Source organism: Neofelis nebulosa, chromosome 2 (genome assembly GCF_028018385.1).
Source record: "Neofelis nebulosa isolate mNeoNeb1 chromosome 2, mNeoNeb1.pri, whole genome shotgun sequence".
NCBI classification, from domain to species: Eukaryota; Metazoa; Chordata; class Mammalia; order Carnivora; family Felidae; genus Neofelis; species Neofelis nebulosa.
Window position 1 is genome coordinate 29,657,125 of NC_080783.1, and position 21,344 is coordinate 29,678,468.

A 21,344-nucleotide genomic window follows, 5' to 3' on the forward strand; every position below is an offset into this window, starting at 1 on the left:
CAGATTTTAAAGCCATCTATCCCGCTGATGGAACCCCAAATACCTCCTTTGATGTGTACTGTGTGTTTCCTTGGGAAAGCAAATACTCTGAGCAAGATATTAATAAATGAAAGTTTATGGATATTTGCAAAGTGCCACCAGACTTAATACACCCACAAAGTGATGACTTAATATGTCCAAAAAGGAAATTGAGAAGCCTGTGGATATGTATTTTGTTTCAAGTTCCCATAACATGTGCATTAATGACAATTATTTGAGAGTCGTCAAAAAAGTATAAAATCGGGGTACCTGGGTGGCTTAGTTGGTTAAGCATCTGACTTCAGCTCAGGTCATGATCTCACGGCCCATGGGTTGGAGCCCTGAATCGGGCTCTGTGCTGACAGCTCAGAGCCTGGACCCTGCTTCGGATTCTGTGTCTCCCTCTCTCTCTGCCCCTGATTGTGCTCTAGCTCTCTCTCTCTCTCTCTCAGAAGTAAACAAACATTAAAAAAATATTTTTTTTTTAAAGTATAAAATGTAGAATAATGTGAACGTAGATTGTTGTCCTTTTCTTCTTTGGGGAAGTGAGGTGGGCAAGGAGACCTTTACTTCAAGCGTCTGATAGTTTCACAGAGGGGAGCAGACTTCCACTTAAGAGAATAATTTGAGTGAATACCTCGGTCCTTTTATCCATAAGGTCGCATTATTATTTTTGTGAGCCTTAGGCACTTTGGCCTCGTGCCACCAAAGTGTATTAGAAATTGTATTTTGCTACTTTGTTGGTTTAAAGACTAATATAATCCAGGTTGGATTTCATTCTGATTTTTAAAGAAATTCAAATTTTTCATGGACTCCTAAAACCATTGTGGGCCTTGGATATTTTGCTACCAGAAGCTCAGTCCTGTCTTTCCATCTTCCTCTCTTCTGATTAGTGAAGAGAGTGACACCAGCCGTCACTGGCTGCACTTTCCCACTGGATGGGATCTGGGGCCCTGTGTGGACTCCCTCCTGGCACTGCCTGCCCACTAGAGTGTTATCATCTGCCACCCATTCCCAGGCTTAAAGGGCCCTAGGGCAGAGCTGCCTGGAGGGGAGGCTTCTTCTTGAACTCTTCTGATGGGACCATGTGAGTGAGTTCAGTTGGAGGTAGGTAGGTGGGGAATTTTAATTAGAGTTGGCGCTGCTTTCTTATAGTAGATCTAAGCTATTCCTTGATCCAAATGTACTATTATTAACTCCCTGATGGAGTCTCACTGGCATCCAGTTTCTATACTCCGCTGCTTAGAACCCAGAGAGTGAGTACTCATCGACCTCACCCCCAACATTCTGCAGTGTGAGAAAGACCTGATCCCACTCTGAGAAAGTGAGTATGATTTTATGAATTTTAAAAGAGAGATATCTACAACCCAAACGGATTAAAAATTACCTTAAGTCGCTCATTTGATCATCTTTTTTAAGAGGAAGGAAGTAGACTACAATTAAACTATAATGACTTAGGAATGAACAATATTTATTTATTGACCGGACATGCATTATATAGACAGAATGGCACATGAAAGTGAGTAAGAAGGTCAATGTACATACTTGGCTTTCTGCTAGAAGGTTCCCATTGGATTCCAAGGTTTTGAGCCAGGCTCTGCGATAATACTTGTGCCACTGCCATTGGAAGACCATACTGTTTTTCAGAGTTGAAAGTGTGTGGGAAACATTTGAGAGAGTGCACAAAGCTAGTTATTATTTCTTAATCATCATCACATATCATCTCAGTTCCCTAAGCAGAGCCTCACAGCATCAAAAGATGGCATACGTTCCTCAGCACTTCTTCCTTGCAACTGGGCCCAAGAAGCAGAACGCCTCTCTTCCTATGTGGCATCTCTCAGAACTTGATGCACTCACATGGAAACATAAGATACAATTCGTAAAAGGCTGTGCCCCAATCCAACTCATTCCAAACCAAGAATAAATTCAACTTACTAGAAATATGTCAAGAGAGAGGCCTTGACAGAATGATGGCTCAGAGAGGCCTCTACTGAATGATGGCTACTGGCTACAACTTGTTCTAATATATCCTGGCATTTATCAGGGTTTAGCTATAGTTGGTTCAGCCTTTTTGAGTGCTGTCGCCAACTGTTGTAAGAATTTCCTTTATATAAATGAAGGTACTGGAATCCAAACAATGAGATGAAGGAAACATTTGTTTCAATGAATTCTATAGATAGACAGGTAGAAGGGATAAAAATGAAAATTTTACAAAGGGAGAAACCAAAGATACTGATTAAATATAATCACACATTCTTTGATTTAAATGAATTAAAACCTAACATCTGCAGGAGAGCATTATAGCTTAAAGTTATCAGGAAAGGAGTAATAAGTTTATAAAAATTTATCCATAGAGTTGAAAAAAATATCTGGATCAATCTTTGGCATGCGTTTGCCTGATAAATATGAAATACTTTCATTATGAAATGAAGCAATACCTCTTTTTTAACACCAAAGACCACTTTGGGTTCTATTTACTAATATAAATCACTTATACCTTATTCCCGGTGTCACTGTCATTTTAAACAAGCCCAAGAGGGATGTAAACTAGGCCACAGGGAAAAAGAGATCAGATGCAAAGATAAAGCTCTACTTTGAGAAAATTGATCAAATTTACCTCATTCACGCCAACGCCCCTTGTGCGAGAACAGACACCTCCAAAGTAACTCAGACTGCTTCTCTTATAGTGGAATGTCACACGCCTACAGAAAAAGAAAGGGCAATCAGGAAGCCAATGTGGTGGCCATCATATATGGGACCATCATGTCCCAAAACATGTCTACTCACTCTACACTGAATACCCCAAATTCAACTTCCCTCAGGAAATCAAAAACTACATTCTAAATACCTTTAGATTTATGTTATGTTAAGCAATCTCCATAGATCAAACATTAACTGAGCACCTACGAAGCACTGGCTGATTATTATACATTTATAAATTATTAGAAGTTGCTGGGGGCGCCTGGGTGGCTCAGTCGGCTGAGCCTCCGACTTCGGCTCAGGTCATGATCTCATGGTTCGTGAGTTCTGGCCCCACGTCGGGCTATGTGCTGACAGCTCAGAGCCTGCAGCCTGCTTCGGATTCTGTGTCTCCCTCTCTCTCTGACCCTCCCCCGTTCATGCTCAATCTGTCTCCGTCTCAAAAATAAACAAACATTAAAAAAAATTTTTAAAAAAAGTTGCTGATTATGGACTGAGAGAAACGAGTAAAGAGCTAAGGTGAGAGGCAAGGAAGGAGGAATTTGGTTGGTCTTAGAGGATGGTCTGAAAACAGCTTTGTAATGAGTGGACAAGGAAACCACTTATTATATTAAAAGAAAGTATGGCAATCCTTTTCCTTAAGGATAAAATCTCAATTTTATTCAATGGTTCACCTCAAAAGACTGTACTTCCTAGTCTCTCTTGCAGCTAGGTGTGGCTATGACAAAGGGCTAGCAAATGATTTACTGGTAAAAATTGATATGTGCAAGCTTTCAGGAAATCCACTTTAATGGAGCTAACTCAGCTGGAAGGAGTGCTCTCTTGCACTCTTCCCTCCCTGTACTCCTGGTGCCCGTAATAAAGGCTGGTGCACCAGCAGCCACCTTGAATCATGAGTTCACCTGCAAGATGTAAAGTGTGAAAGTAAGATCATGCTCTGAAGGTAAATCTTATGACCATGGAACCACCTTCCCAGCACCAGAAGGCTTACCTCCCTGCTACGTATATAACCAGAGAAAGGAATCAATTCAGGATCCATACACTTATGTATAACTTAGGTGGTCCAATAAAGGGATCAAGATAAATGTCAACCCAAAGACCACAGGTACATACGAGATAAGGTGCACAGCATCAGCATGCTGTTTAATGCGCTGCCGGTATTTGGAGAACTCATGGAGCATCTGCACAGGGTTGGTGGTGATCTCAATATGATCCTTCTCAGTCCAGGTCTCTACAGCCACTAGGACAACCCTGGTATTAAGCTGCTCCTTGTAAATCTGAGGGTATACAACAGGACAGGTGCAGGAGGAAAACACTGGGTCAAACATGCACAATCAGTGATTCAGAGTCAGTGGAAGGACAGGAGGGGAGGTGAGAGGAGAACATGAGGTCACAATTAGCTCATCATAAAGAATCTTCTTTCCTTTCTCATTTCCAAGAACAAAAATTAAAAAAAGAAATCATAATCACACAATTCAGCCTCTCTCCTACTAGACTATTTCAATCCCAAATGAGCACATTTAGTGGCCAGGCATCCTACTAGGGGATGGACAGTAGGGATGTCAAGATTCGAAAGTCCGGACATAAATTCTAAACAGGGTGGAGTAAAATCACCCTTCCAAACCTCACAGGAGGTGACACGTAGGAGCCTGACATACTGGCTCCGGGTAAGCGCAGTTCAACCAGCGAGTCCTGCAGGATTGGAATAGTCTGGTAAATCCTTGGACAAGCACCAGCAACATGGCTGGCTTGCCCTTGGAGGCCTTGTGACATGACACCTAGAATAACAGCCAGCGGGAGTCGTGGATCTGGGCCACAACAGGGAAAAGCAGATGCGTATCACCCACCCACCCTCGCCAGGGGGTGGCATCATTCACAACATTTAAATTGTATCTTTCGGCTCTCTTTCTCCAGTTCTGGCCCAGTAGCTAAACAATTCACACAATTAAGCGACTTCAAAGACTGCTGTCACTTTGTCCTATTTTCAAGCTAATTAAGAAAATAATGGATGTCTTTGAACCCACTGAAGAAAGAAAATATCATCGTGCCTGACTCAACCCGAAGCTAAAATGATTTTACGACGAGCAAGTTAGAGCTGGTCAGCTTATAGGAGAGCCCAAAACAAAAACTGCACCTTGCAAGATGTGATTCCATTCAATCATGGTAGAATGACCAACACAAAGATGCTACCAAGTCAACAACTTTGGCAGCGAAAAAGGTGTGCCCGATACTCTCTTTTCCATATTAACTTATAGTTTTTGTCTGAGAAGGCGGCTGACAAGAGCTGAAATTACGGAAAATTAATTACCCACGTGTAAACTGGCTTTCAGAATTTCAGTCCTAACTCTGTATGACCCACTATGCTCATCCACCCATATTATGCCTTTACCTAGCTGTCCCTGTAGGTGTCATATGTTATGAGTATTTACAACATTGAAGGTTCGGGGACTGTTTCAAAGGCAGAAAAGGAGGCAGTTCTTTGGAGAAAACAAGTATCATTTAGATAGTTGGCAACTCATAAAAAGTCTTCTTTTGCCAGGTAAGAGGGGACATATAATAAATATCAGATAAAAATATATTTAACTGAACAAAAGAGCACTTTACATTAGAACACAAAGCAGTATGCTATATTTAGCCTATGGCTATGGCAAATAGAACCAGTTATTGGAACACAGCAAATAATATTCACATCTATGGAATTCTAGCTAAAGCAGGAACAAGGAAGAAAACCTTAACCATTATTCTCTGTAACTTACAAAATGAGAGGGAAAAAATATTGATATGAACGATTTTATAGAGTTAGAAGTCTTTGTAAGAAGATACAGATTTTACTGTTTCGAATTAGTTTCATTTGGGGACTGCACTTAATGCTGTCATCTAGAAATAAAATCTGAAGCATTCACTACTAAGAAAGTAAATGTTAGTTAAAACAAAACAAAATAAAACTGTATTTCCTATATTCTCCAAACATACTCCACCTCAATCTACTAGCTCTCTTGCCATATATTTAAGACAATAAGCTCAACTGGTTATTATCATCAAAGTCTCATTTGTCAAGTGTAATTTATACTCTTTTGGTAGTTTATTTTCTCTTGTGTTTTTGTCCTTCATAGGCTTGGTGACAAACAGGTCTGGACATCACTTATAAGCAGCACTAATGCATCTCTGGGATACTGAGAATGACTCAGCAGCCCTCCTAGCTCTGAGGACACTACTCTTTGTGAAGTTTCCACCCTATAACTTGTTAGCCAGATGAGCTTAAGGATGGCATTTTTACTTTTTCCCAAGAAAGAATTCAAATAACAAGTAAACAAGTAGAAATATAAACCATTCCATCTTGGAAAAATAGGTTCAAGAAAATCAGGATACTTACAGAATCCACAAGGTTGACCACAGACTTTGCAAAGTTATTGGTGTGTGCGTGAGAAGAGCGATACTTCTTATACTGGGGGGGAAAGGATAAACCAGTCACTGCTAAATCATAATTTCATGGTAAATTTCAAAATACAGTAAAAGCAGAAATCTCACAGCAATAGTACAAATGGGGATCAAAAATACACAGTTCAGCTTGTGCCATGTTGGATATGGTGGTGTTCTATTTTATTTCTCTGTTAAGCAGCAACACTCTATCTAAAACACCTTACCAGTTCCAGGTAAGGAGAGCGCCTGTAGAAATCTGTGTGAACAGAAAACAAACTGAGGGTGGATGGGGAGGGTGGGGGGTGAGTAGGAGGAGGGGAGAGGGAAAATGGGTGATGGGCACTGAGGAGGGCACTTGTTGGGATGAGCACTGGGTGTTGTATGTAAGCCAATTTGACAGTAAATTATATTACAAATAGTAATAATAAAAAAATACTTTAATTAAAAAAAAAAAAAGAAACCTGTGTGAGAGGCTTTACACCTGAGAAGTAAGTTGTTAATTCAGTCTTAATGTCTACAAATGCAACCTTTTTGTTTTCACTGAAAGCACCTTTACCAGTTTACAAAGAGCTTAGCCAAGAAATTTAGGCCCAATACGACACCCTTCTCACTTTAAACTCAAGACCATACACACACCAAGAAAATTTCCTCAGCAGCATTTTAAATACTGCCCATGATACGGAATGCATTCTTTCATACATTTCAGTATATTCTTTCAGAAGAATGCCTCCTCCACAGGAAGCTTTCAAGAATGTTTATGGTTATTTATGATTATTTGAGAAAATAAACAAAAGTCAATTAACAGAATAATTCCACAACAACATCTGGAGGGCTACAGTTTTAGCAAATACTGCGCAGCAGGTCTTTGAGAGGGCATTGGAAAACTGACATCTACGCAGGGGGATCACGCCCTCTACCGAGGAGAAAGGAAAACAGACTCAAAACTACTGAATCAGATTTGCACCATAAATCTTAAAATCTGTCTTTAATCACAATTACTAAAATAACATGTCTTTCACAACTATTGAAAATGTTTCTATGTTGGAAACCCATGATATTCTTTTTTTCTTCTCCTTTGCCCACTTTTCACACTATAAATTTGTCAGTCTCCCTTCATTTAATTCTCTCTACCTGTGGTACTATGTTTTTTTTAAACAAAGAATCTAGGTCTTCATGCTTAGATACCCGATATTTATTTTTTATCATATTTTATATATGACAACCCATGAAAAACGTGCCATAAATTAGTACCGTCCTATTGGTTTGGTAGCATTCGTTAATTTATAACCATTTACATTTATAACACTTGCCATAGTGTGAATGTTTGTATTCCCCTGAATTCACATGTTGAAATCCTAATTCCCAAAATGATGGTCTGAGGAGGCGGGGCTTGTGGGAGATGCTTTGGTCATGAGGTGGAATCCTAATAAGTGGGAGTAGTGCCTCATAAAGGAAGCTCCAGAGAGCTCCCTTGCCCCTTCTACTAGAAGAAATGGGGACAGAGTAAGGTGCTGGCTATGAAGCGGGAAGCAGGCCCTCACCAGAACACAACCATGCTGGCACCACAGTCTTGGGCTCCTTGGCCCCCGGAACAGTGAGAAATTAATTTCTGTTATTCATAAGCCACCCAGGCTGCGGTATTTTGTTACGCCAACCTGAATGGACTTGGACTCAGAACAGACTCAGACTGCTGCCACTGTGCATTCCAGTCTGACCTGAACTATCTTTATGTGTTCTTTACTGATAGTGAACATCAATCTGTGCATATAACTGGGCCATAAAACATCGTATTGATTGAAAAAACTTAAGGTACTTTAACAGGGTTTTCAAACCTAGCATAAAGAAGCTGCTGTAAATAGTTAAGGATTTTAAGTTGTCCAGCAAATTCCACAGACTAAAAAATGTCAAAGACATTTTTTAAGCTAAAAGCAAAAGTCTCAACACCACGTCCTTTTGGGGTGATGAAAATGTTAAAAAGTCTCAACGTGAAGAAGCACAAAAAAGAAAGGAAAGATATTAGCTGACACCTATTCTAAGGCACCTATTACAACTCACTTTATTTTCTTCTGAACATTAATTTGTCCATTTTGTACACTTCTTTTTATAATACAATTATCTGGAAAAATACGACATGCAAGTTAAAAAATTTAACAAAATGAGGTCTTTTTTGGAAGTCTATCAAAATGTGATGTTTTTCACTTATTTCATGTTTGTAATTTCCACGTCTCTATTTTCCTTTTTAGAAAGCCCACTCTGCCCACTGTGGGGTAAGTGAATTAGAGAGGGTCCAGCATGCAAGGAGAGGGACCTGCCGGGAAACTACTGCAATGGTCCAGGTAAGAGGTAAGGAAGGCTGGGTATCTGGACAGAGAAGTAAGTGGACACACTCTGAAGGCAGGGGTCCCACGACTTGCTGATGTATACGATGTGGGAGGTGAGGAAAGAAGAAAATAAAAGATGACTGCTACGTTTTGAACTTGGATAGCTGGGGGAATAGTGGTGCCATTTAAAATAATGAGAAAGACTAGGAGAAGAGAAGATTAGGACTAAGGAATCAAGAGTTGTGATTCAGAAATGTTGGAGATGAGCCTATTCAGTACTGAAGTAGGCATGCAAGTAGACAGTGGATACATAAGGATGGATCCAGGAGGCTAGAGGCATAAAGTAGAGAGGGTCAAGTTTAAAGTCATGATACTAGTTAAAGGTTGAGACTGGAAGTGGGCACTCTGGGGGAGTTCTAGAAAGAAAAGAAAGCCCAAAACCAAGTTAGGGGTATTCGCAAAATGCTAGAGGCCAGGTACACAAGACAAAGAAGAAATAACTAGAGAGGTGGGGAGGCTGTTGTGTCACAGAAGCTGAGAGATGAAGAAGAAAATGTTTCAAATGGGAGAGCGTGCTGAGCCGTGTCCAAGGCTGCTGAGAGAGCATAAATGATGACAGCTAGTAGCACCCACTGGATTTGTTCACCTGAAGTGCCATTTACCCGAGCAGCTAGGATTTACCAGGACCAGTAAGTGTTTCTGCTACAACAAATATATGCGCCTCACAATTCTATGAGGTGGCGTTTACTAGCCCCATTTTAGAAATATGAGGTTCAGAGAGGACAAAGAACTTATCCAAGGTCACACAGATGGAATTCAATGCCTACTCTGGGTTCAGACAGGAGCTAAAACTTCTCCGTTAACAATTCTTATAAAATAGTTTATGTATATTCCCGATAAATCATGATTATTGATGAGAACTCATAATTGGTTAGGTGCCCATAAATACGGTGGTTTTTAAATAGGGTTTAAACTGAAGTTTAAATCGAAAAAAAATGTCTGAGTTATAACACACCTGCACTCTTTGACTTATACATAAAGACATAGCAAAAATGTAAGCAAGACATTTTCTTGTGCACTTTAAAATATTTCAACCAACTGTCTATTAGAGTAAGGTTTTTCATATTTATATTTAGCCCAAGTGGCTCAAAGAAACGTTTGCAGACCCTTATCAAAGCTATAATTGGCTCACAAATTAGGTTCCACCAGACAGCTACTAAGATGCTTTCTACAAAATTGAGGGATTTTTCTTTTCTAATTGAAAGCCACTGAAAACATGATGCTTGTTCAAAGTAAGGTGTCTGCATTTTTTCAGGAAGCCAATATTAGGTTACTCTGAATTAAAGAGGTGAGCTTGAATGTGAATATAGGCAAAATGTTTCTAGTCCCTGAATGAATGAGAATTTTGCATACAAAGAAACTGTAAAATCTCCATTTATGATAAAACTTACTTTCACATTTTGTGATCACTGAAAATAATTTACATTTAAAGTGCCAAATTTACTTTCCTTCCTGAACAATTACAACATTTAAGAAATTTGCTTTTTGAAAAAATTAAAATTAAAGCTTGATTTTCAACCCAAGGATGACGGTTATCAAAACAACTGTGCTGCTTCATCTAGCACAGATTGTATGATGAGTAATTCCAGGGATGATCATTCTAAAACCCAAGAGCAAATATTCAGATATTAAAAAAATAGATGGTAATTATTCTACTTCAGTTTTACTTTCAAAACATGAATTTCAGTACTCTGATCCATGTTCTGAATTACTACTTCTTTGTGTCAATCAAATTCAACAACTACTTAAAAACTTTTTTTTTCATTTCCTACTGTGCATTGCCTCCAAATTTATCACTGCAAATTACGGTTCTTTTCTTCTAGCTTCAAAGATAAATGAACATATCATGCCTAGTTCTCACTCAATTTTAATTATAATAAAATAATTATCAAGGTTTACCATTAACAAATTTGGTAGCGGAAACAAGTTAACTTTATCACAGAATATATGGTATAATGTGCAGAAAATCTCTATTTATGAAAATGGTATTTTAATGGGAGGGTGCTACTGTATCATTCATAAGACAAAGACAAGATTATTCACATGCTTCCATTTAAAAGGATTAAAAAATAAATTCAAAGCATATAAATTAAAAAAATTTTTTTCTATTTATACAGTTACTGCTATCTACTCTTTGATTTATAGCTTTATGTACCTTCGCAATAGAGTATGGTGGACCAGGAAATGTGGAATTACAAGTAATCGGTTGGAGAACTGTTCTATTAATTCCCAGCTACATGCGAATGTACTTTGTGAATTTAAAGGCATTGCATGTAGCTTAATTATTGCTTCCACTACTTTAAAAGTATTTATATAATGGGTATTAGAAAAAGCTTAAGTGTCTAAAGCCCTAATTTCACAACATACCACAGTGCTAAGGACTGAGAAGTAGCTAGATAAAAACTCATTGGGCCAATCAACAAAAATAGTTCAGGTGAAAAATTATCTTGGGGTTTCAAGAAAATTAATGTCCTTCTGAAACTCCTTTTTTAGCTTTCATTAGCTAAAATGGCTGTCTACACATTTGGTTTTCCTTCCCACCAGAAAAGACCTCTCCTAAATTGTATGTAATTCTGATAAATTCTGCTGCTTCTAACATATAGCAAGCAATATATAAAAAAGCTACTGGTAAATAAAATAAATCTACATATAAAATGAAGAGGTATTCCACTGAATAATATTTAACATAATTGAACTAGTACCTGCAACTTAATGGAAAATGTCTGCTAAAGTAGAGACTCAAAAGTTTAAAAATAAATTAAAAGTCACCACATTTTTAAATATACGGTTTTTTCAAGGCCTTTTTTGAGTAGCCTCTACTAATTAGAATTTCATGTTGTCATTTTACCCTATAGTCTGCTAATCTAATTTGGTCTCCTCAAAATAAAACAAGGACTTGGGGTGCCTAGGTGGCTCAGTCAGTTAAGCATCTGACTTCAGCTCAGGTCATGATCTCACAGTTCGTGCGTTTGAGCCCCACATCAGGCTCTGTGCTGACAACAGAGCCTGGAGCCTGCTTAGGATTCTGTGTCTCCTCCCTGTATCTCTCTGTCCTTCCCCCACTAGTACCCTGTCTCTCTCTGTCTTTCAAAAATAAATAAATGTTAAAAAAAACTTTTTTTAAAAAAGGACTTAATGATACATGTGAGGCAATCTGAATTTTTGCTGCAATCCTTTACAGGTTTTTTACCCATACCTGACCTTCAGGTGTTTCTTACAGATTCTCATCTTTCCAGAATGTAACTGAGTTTTCATAAAAGCAAGTACTCTTTGTTTTAGTTTATATAATTTTTTAACTAAGTTATGTAATTACAACAAAAATTACGACTGGCCTACCCAGTCTGGGAAGTGTGGCCATGGGGTTCTGGAGCCCCCTCCCAACAGTTCACGAGAGCCAACTGGATGCAACTTTTTCCAGCTCCTCATTTAGTGACCTCACTTGGGTAGCTTGAAATCAGCTACGATGGGAGTATTTACACCACCAATATCAGCAAACATTATAAATCAAGGTATTTTTTTTTCCAGAGAGTTGGGTGTTAAACACTTACCAGCATACCCCAAGTGTTGGTTAGACTCTTTAGAAAGCTGTAGGCTTCAGCCAACCCATTTTATAAGGGACATGATTAAGCAAAATAAGGTTAAGAAAGTTTCTACTCTATTTTCAAGAAGGGCTAAAGGAGGCAATAATCATTTTTCATGTCTCTTAAGTGTTACTGAGGTGACACGCTAACTTACATTTTACTTTGACATAAGTAACACAATATTATTCATCTTTCTAAAATTTAAAGAAGATAAATCATCAAAGATAGTCTCTTTGGATATGCTTTTTTTTTTTTTTTTTTAACGTTTATTTATCTCTGAGACAGAGAGAGAGACAGACCATGAACAGGGGAGGAGCAGAGAGAGAGGGAGACACAGAATCGGAAGCAGGCTCCAGGCTCTGAGCCATCAGCCCAGAGCCCGACGTGGGGCTCGAACTCATGGACTGTGAGATTGCGAGATCGTGACCTGAGCTGAAGTCGGTCGCCCAACCAACTGAGCCACCCAGGCGCCCCATGGATATGCCTTTATTATACATGTTTATCTCCTATAACTATTTTTGCCACAGGCCATAATAATTACTAAGAAAAAAATGTAGCAGAACAAAGACACGTGATAAAATTAAAAACGTAGTGGCCAAATAGATAGATGATGAAAAGTAGAGGATAAAAATTTTAAATGAAGATGTGTAAAAGACATCAAACAGACAGTTAAACTCATTAATTATAATCACTAAATAAAAGGAAAGTTCAGAGTTGTGAAAATTCTATAAAACCCACTGTTTCCAAACACCATGAAATAAATCAAGCCATTCAATAGTTCCAAAGAAATAAAACATCTAAATATATTGGCCTTAGTAAGTAACAAATAATTTTTAAATATAAAGTGAAATGTACTCTTTCTTAAGCAAGCTACCAGGTTTAAAACTCACTAATTCCTTATATTCTTACCGTTTTGTGATCATTAACAATCATAAGTTCCAAATATTTCATTTCTTCAAACACACCACGAGATGGCTGTGGAAAATAAACATCTATGGTCAGAGTGGTCAGATATATCTCTGATGCTAACTCTGAACTTGGAGATTGACTCTGAATTCCCAAAGAACCCCGTCCTGCTAACTTTATAAACACCCTGGAGGAAACTTGGTGAAGAGATCAAAGAAAGTGACTGTAAAGTGTGGGCAAACATTCAAGTATTCAGAGAAGAATTGTATTTAATTATCATTAAGATACTCATCAAAGAACAGCCCATGTTATTTTTATATGATTTTCATATGTAAAAATATTCTAGAGAAAAATGCACAGTATAATTCTGCTAAAATAAGTAATCTCAATTTTTCTGGCATTAAACTGTGACCAAAAAAAGATTCATATCTACTTCAAACTTCAAAGAAAATCTACTTAAAATTCATTTAATAAGAATAGCACAGCACACGTGGAACAGCTATCAATATAGTTAAGAGAAGGGCAGCCTGGCTGGCTCAGTCAGCTAAGCGTCTGACTCGGTTTAGGCTCAGGTCATGATCCATTGGTGTGTGGGTTCAGGCCCCGTGTCGGGCTCCGTGCTGATGGCGTGGGGCCTGCTTGGGATTCTCTCTCTCCCTTTTCCTCCGCCCCTCCCCCACTTGCATGCATGTGCTCTCTCAAAATAAGTAAACAAAAAAAATTAAAATATATACATATAGTCAAAAGACGCATTAACTCAATGGAGTGAAATTATAATAATAACGTATTACATTTTAACCACACAACTTCCTAAAGGAACAAACATTGACAATTACTATTTTCCAAGTTCTTCTAAATTTTGATTATTACTAGATAATTTTAAAAGCAAGTGCTAAGCATTTTAGCCATCATTTGGACTTTCTTTTTTCATAACTGGGAAATCAATAATGATGACTCTTTTTTCTTTATGTATAAGGTCATTCGTCAGTTTACATTTGATAAGGGTGGACTATCATGAAATATCAGTAGCCTATATAAAACTTATTATTACCAACCACACCTTCAAGAGTAAGGAAAACAACAAGAATAAAGTCTCTAAGTAAAAAAACAAAAATTGTATCCACAATCACCATAATATGAAGAAAGGCTCATAAAAGAGAGGACGATTTAACCTGTAACTAAGTTTCTGATGGCTGGTGGTCTAATTTTTTCACAAAAAAATACATTCAGCAAAACATTATCTAAAACGTGCAATTTTCAGTATAATTACTCATTAAGTTATCTCGTAAATTACCATGTAATCTATATGCTGTGGAATTAATTCTCGGTTACATAGCATTCACCATGTAATTACGAAACAGTCCCCATCATTACAGCTTTCTAATCTATTATGAAAAAGACTAGGAACATAATTTCAATGACAAAGCTCCTATACATTTATCAATACATGGGAGCTATATGATTGTTGTTGATTATAATTACATGATTCTTATTTAGTAACTGTCATGATACTAATGATCAAATAGATCCTTAGAAAAACACATCCAGCTTCAAATTTTGGTGTAGCAGAACTTTTAATTTGAAAGAAATACAAATAAGCATAATTAGCCAATATTTCAAAATCTAATGCTTCCCCTTACACTTTTTGTTTATCAAAATGTTTCAAATTTGTTATATAAGCCATGTGAGAAAAAGTCTGCTGTACTTTTAATAGAAAAAAACACACTGTAAGTTTTGTAAGAACATGCTTTGAAAAGGAAGCTAATACAATACGCTCCATCAGTGTTCATAGGACACTGGAATCCGTTTATATCACTAATGGAAAAGGCTGATATGCCCATAAGACTCAAATCACAGGAGGAGTTTGGTTTGTTGTTTTTGTTTGTAAGAGGAAGTTGCCCAAATTTAAACTGCTTTAGGTACACTGAGATACTATGTGATTTTGGGCACACAATTTAACTGAGTGAAGCGGCCCTGATCGTGATTCAATGCCACACTCACATTCACTGCTCTCTTTCTTCTCCTTTTCAACCACTGCAATTCAGATAAAAAGGGCCACTGGTCACTGCTTTCCATACCTGTGTAAAAGAAAAAAGAATACCAAAATTTACACTTGACTACAGTTCAATGGGAGTATGTGTTTAAAATATTGTGTAAAGCTACCAAAACTAAAGCAGGAAGAAATAAAAGCTTTGAACACACCCACTACCAGCAATGAAATTGAATCAGAAATCAAAAAATTCCTCAAAAATAAAAGTCCAGGAGCAGACGGCTTCACAGATGAATTCTTCCATTTAAAGAAGAGTTAATACCTACTCTTCTTAAACTATTTCAAGAAATAGAAAAGGACGGTAAACTTCCAAATTCATTCTATAGGGCCAGTATCACCCTGATACCAAAACTAGATAAAGACACCGCAAAAAAAGAGAACTACAGGCCAATATCCCTGATGAACCGAAATATTAGCAGACTGAATCTGACAATAGATTTTAAAAAATCATACACCACATTCAAGTGAGATTTCTTTCTGGGATGCCAGTGCTGTTCAATATCCACAAAACAATCAACATGATACATTACATCAATAAGAGAAAGAGTAAAAACCATATGATCATTTCAACAGGTGCAGAAAAAGCATTTGACAAACTACAACATCTATTCATGATAAAAATCCTTTGCAAAGTAGGTCTAGAAGGAACATACCTCAACATAATAAAGGCCATAAATGAAAAACCCACAGCCAACATCATAATCAGTGATGGAAAACAGAGCCTTTCCCCTAAGGTCAGGAACAAGACAAGGACCTCCACTCTCACCACTTTTATTTAACATAGTACTGGAAGTCCTAGCCACAGCAAGTAGACAACATAAAGAAATAAAAGGCATCCATATTGGTAAGGAAGTAGTAAAACTGTCACTATTTGCAGATGAAATGATACTATATACAGAAAACCCTAACAGCTCCACCAAAAACCTGATAAATGAATTCAGCAAAGTCGTAGGATATGCAATCCATGTACAGGAATCTGTTGCATTTCTATACACTAATAATGAAGTAGAAGAAAGTGAAATTAAGAAAACAATACTTTTTACAATTGCCTCAAAAACAATAAAACATCTAGGAATAAACGTAACCAAAGTGGTGAAAGACCTGTACTCTGAAAACTATGAAACGCTGACGAAAGAAATCCAAGATGATGCAAAGACATTCCATGCCCACGGGTTGGAAGAACAAACATTGTTAAAATGTCTACACTACCCAAAGTAATCTACAGATTTAATGCAATTCCTATCAAAATACCAGAGGATTTTTCACAGCACTAGAAACAACCAATCTAAAATTTATATGGAATCACAAAAGACACCAAATAGCCAAAGCAATACTGAAAAACAAAACTCAAGGTACCACAATTCTCAACATTTTTTATTTATTTTTTTGGGACAGAGAGAGACAGAGCATGAACGGGGGAGGGGCAGAGAGAGAGGGAGACACAGAATCGGAAACAGGCTCCAGGCTCCGAGCCATCAGCCCAGAGCCTGACGCGGGGCTCGAACTCACGGACCGCGAGATCGTGACCTGGCTGAAGTCGGACGCTTAACCGACTGCGCCACCCAGGCGCCCCTCAAGGTACCACAATTCTAAACTCCAAGTTATATTACAAAGTGGTAGTAATTAAAACAGTATGGTACTGGCACAAAAACAGACATAGATCAATGGAATAGAACAGAACACCCAGAAATAAACCCACAATTATATGGTAAATTGATCTTCAACAAAGGAGGAATGAATATACAATGGAAAAAAGACAGTCTCTTCAACAATAGCTACATGTTGGAAGAATGAAACTGGACTGTTTTCTTTTGCCACATAAAAAATAAACTCAAATGGATCAGAAACCTAAATGTGAAACCTGAAACAATAAAAATCCTTGAAGAGAGCACAGACAGTAATGTCTCTGACATCAGCCATAGCAACATTTTACTAGCTATGTCTCCTGAGACGTGGGAAACAAAAGCAAAAATAAACTATTGGGATTACATCAAAATTAAATGTTTCTGCACAGCAAAAGAAAAAATCAACAAAACTAAAAGGCAACTTACTGAATGGGAAAAGATATTTTCAAATAACATCCAATAAAGGATCAGTATCCAAAATATATAAAGAACTGATACAACACCCAAAAAACAATAATCCAATTAAAAATGGGCAGAAGACATGAACAGACACTTCTCCAAAGAAGGCATACAGATGGCCAACAGACACATGAAAGTATGCTCAATATCACTCATCATCAGGGAAACGCAAACCAAAACTACAATGAGATACCACCTTACACTTGTCAGAATGGCTAAAAATCAACAACACAAGAAACAAGTGTTGACGAGCATATGGAGAAAAAGGAACCCTCCTGCATTACTGGTGGGAATGCAAACTGGTGCAGTAATTGTGGAAAACAATATGAAGTTTCCTCAAAAAGTTAAAACAGAACTACCCTACAATCCAGCAATAGCACTATGGATATTTATCCCAAAACTACAAAAACATTAATACAAAAGGATACATGCACTCCTATATTTACTGCAACATTATTTACAATAGCCAAACTATGAAAACTGCCCAAGTGTCCATCAATAGATGAATGGATGAAGAAGACGTGGTATATATATATACAATAGAATATTCCTCAGCCACGAAAAAAAAGAATGAAATCTTGCCATCTGCAACAACATGGATGGAGCTAGAAAGTATAATGCTAAGCAAAATAGGTCAGTCAAAGACAATTACCATATGATTTCATGCATAAGTGGAATTTAATAAACAAATGAGCAAAGGAAAAAAAAAGAGAGAAAGAGACAAACCAAGAAACTCTTAACTACAGAGAACAAACTGATGGTTACCAGAGGGGAGGTGGCTGGGGGGAAATGGGTGAAATAGGTTATGGAGATTAAGCAGCACACTTATCATGATAAAAAAATAAAATAAAATAAAATTACTACGTGAAGGAACAGCAACATTGATAACATACGTCATCTCAAAATCAAAATAAACTAAGGTGAAAAAAGTATGCCAATCATTAAACATTTCACATCCTCATGGTCACAAATCTAATTCCATTTATAATTCACAAATTAATTAATTTATAATGCAAATATCATTTTCTTCCAAACATCACCCAAAATGTAATAAGCTGTTCAAGACTCATTAGAATATGCATATTTGACCTACAACCACCTGACCCTCAATATCTGAAAATTTGGGAGAATTTCACTGTGCTTAATTCATTTTAGAATTAAAAATAATGTATGGCATAAGATTCTGCATAAACTATCAAAGACTTTTGGCATTAATATACAGAAATAATATCAAATACCCCAATAATCCAAAAGAAGCTTTTGTCAACATCAGCGTGCTTAAGATGCCTCAGGACCAGAGCATAAGAGAGAGATAATACAAATTATTATTTGGCAGTAAACTGCCAAAGAAATTTAAGGATGCACCTGATTGCAGATCACCATTAAATTTAGCCACACTCTCTGGTTCCTAACAGAGCTTTACTCCCGGGCTTCATATTCCGGTATTTCCATCAGCAATGACTCTCCAAGCCTCAGTACACGCCCGCCACAGGCAATGCCACTGCCCACCCACATTGCTCGCCACTGACCAATTCCACCTCCCACTAAGCCTGCGTGTACTGAGCTCCACCAAGTCACGGCTCCTATTACACAATATAAAATGGCTATCTTAATTAGAACTTACTGAGATTCTTCATTTGCTTAGAATATTGTCCTGCCAAGGTTTTCTGGATTATATGTGGTCGACCTGTGCTTTTCTGAAACAAAAACAATGGTAGACAATTAAAAAGCAAGATGTGATCAAGCTTCTTTGGAACAGTGTTAGAACTTTCTACCATATCTTTCTGAAAATGGGAACATTTATATGCTAATATTTTAGCTATCAACAATGAAAAGTATGTCTTATTGAAACTTTAATTTTAAATAAAATAGAGCACCATCCAATTGCTCCAGTGTAGATAAAAGCATAGTTTTATTAGCTACTTTTCAACTTCAGCTTTCTTCAAAGCAATGGATAGGAAACTCACAAAAAAAGAAACACAAATGCTCAACGAATATATACATACATATATATATATAATGAATGCTTTAATACTCCTTCAAAATGCAAATTTAAAAAAAGACATACCAATTTTTGCCGTCAAGTTGGCAAAGGTTTTTAAATTATGATAACCATAGTTAATTATGGTGGCAAGTTAAAAAGCACTCTCATACTCTGCTGATAGGAGTAAATTGGGAGCACAGTTCAAAGAGAAATTTAGCAATGTCTATCAACGACCTTGAAAATATTCATATCCTTTGCCCTAGTAACTACGCTTTTAGAAGCATCTTATTTCCATTACTGTTATTACTATTAGCTTCCATTACTGAGTGCCTGTATGTGCCAGATACTGTTAGGGTACACAGTACCTGATTTAATCCTCGCAAGAGATCTATATAACGCATATTTTACCTTTGTTTTACAAATAAAAATATTGCAGCCCAGAGAGATACATCATTCAGCTAAAATTCTATTACAGAATAATGATCCCATTTACTTTAAACATATATGAGAACATATCATTGAAAAACTGGAAGAATGTATACTGAAAGGTGAAGAGAAATTCTCTCTTGGGGATGGGATAATGGATAATTACCATGTAGTTAAGTATTGGCTTCTCTTGCTTTCCAGATTTCCTACAATGTGTTAGTTTTAATCAGAAAAATAGTTATAAAAAGAGTGTTCTTAATAGATTACATAAAAGACTCACAATAATTAAGAGTTTTGCTACTCATTACTTGAGAGATAATATGAATTCTCATTAGAAATATCCCATCCATATTACTTGATTTATTGTAAAGCTTACTAAAACCAATAATAATAAACTAAACATCAAAAAATCTAAATTCCAGTTTGGTAAATTCTTAATTCTGGTAACAAGTGAAATGATATCTAGAGCAATGAAACTCACAATTGGATTAGCAGCGCAATTTTAAAAACTGACTGATTTAAAAGTTTCAAGCACTGTTCTTTTCCCTCTCCCCATGTGAAGACGAGGGCAGATTGTTAATTTGAACAGAAGGTAGGCAGTAAGGAGGAAGGCAAAAGAGAAAAGGCATTAAACATGTAACAATCAGCCCCTGAAGAATATGATTATGGGTATAACAACATAAAACCAATACTTGAAATACTATGACAATAACAATTTGTTTATAAACCTTTTCAACAGTTTATTAAACATAGTCATGTACATTTATGAATTCATCAAACCTGAAAAATTGACCTATTAGGGATGCACAGAAAAATGATCTTATTTTATATTTTTAAAAACTCTGAGGCTTAGGGAGTTGTTATTTTGGGTTTTTTGTTTTGTTCTTTGGGGGTCTGTTTAGGGTAACAGGACCATTCATCAATGCAAGAAATCAAAGCCTATTTTTGGCTGACCGAGTCAAATAATCTTGCCATATACAAGTTATTTCCCTACCACTACAGTAGGGGAAAAACATTTACTTAGTCAAAATGTCTTTATCGGGGGGTGGGGGGGGGGGTGGAGAGTATCTTTGTTATCCAGTAGTTTTTAAATTTGCCAGTTGAAAAACGATAAGGTTTAAGAAAACAGGTTTAAACATTTAAAATTTAATGGCATTTCTGTCTCAAATGTGAAATTTACAAGGTATTTACATATACATCGCCACGACAAAGAAAATACGTGTTTGTTCAATTGTGATTATCAACAGTCTAAATGACCAGTACCTGTCTCAAAACTTATTTTATCTACATGTGAAATCTCTAAAGAGAAAAAAAAAACTGTTTTCTCCTCCCCATCAAATGATTGCAATATTCTGACTCAATCACTCTCAGAATATTATCTTCCCATTAGCAGCTCTCTTCACTGCTATGACTCCCCTTATTGCCGCCTGTCAGCGTCTTCATCTCCTACCATTCTCCCCTTTGTCCACCCCTCTCCAACCAGCGGGGTTCCTCAAAGTTTCTACAACACGCTAGAAACAATCCTGCCTCGGGGCCTGGGCATTTGCTGTTCTCCTGGAATGTTCTTCCAGCTCCCTAATTTTTTGAAAGTCCTCCTTCAAAACTACCATCTCATTCCGCTCTTCTCTGGATGGTTAATATGAAGGTTTACTTCTACCTTCATGTTTTGGCTTCATTTTTTTTTTCTCCTTAGCACGTACCACTGTCCAACATACAATATGTAATTACTTACTCATCCTGTTTATCGCTGTCTGCCCCCTGTAGACTAGAAGCTCTATGAGCCTCAGGCTCTAT

The 21,344-nt window shown here is 37.2% G+C and overlaps 1 protein-coding gene across 6 annotated transcripts in view; it reads right to left on the bottom strand.

The window, feature by feature from the left end:
* Nucleotides 1–21,344, bottom strand: part of ADAM23 (ADAM metallopeptidase domain 23) — a 200,124-nt gene that overhangs the window by 73,709 nt on the left and 105,071 nt on the right. For all 6 annotated transcript variants that reach the window (XM_058707552.1, XM_058707532.1, XM_058707542.1 and 3 more), the window contains exons 7-13: nucleotides 18,765–18,837; nucleotides 15,008–15,084; nucleotides 13,010–13,075; nucleotides 6,092–6,163; nucleotides 3,832–3,995; nucleotides 2,636–2,720; nucleotides 1,564–1,654 (exon numbers count right to left, since the gene is read on the bottom strand). In XM_058707552.1, coding sequence (XP_058563535.1) covers nucleotides 1,564–1,654; nucleotides 2,636–2,720; nucleotides 3,832–3,995; nucleotides 6,092–6,163; nucleotides 13,010–13,075; nucleotides 15,008–15,084; nucleotides 18,765–18,837 — 628 coding nt within the window. The remainder of the gene's footprint in view (nucleotides 1–1,563; nucleotides 1,655–2,635; nucleotides 2,721–3,831; nucleotides 3,996–6,091; nucleotides 6,164–13,009; nucleotides 13,076–15,007; nucleotides 15,085–18,764; nucleotides 18,838–21,344) is intronic.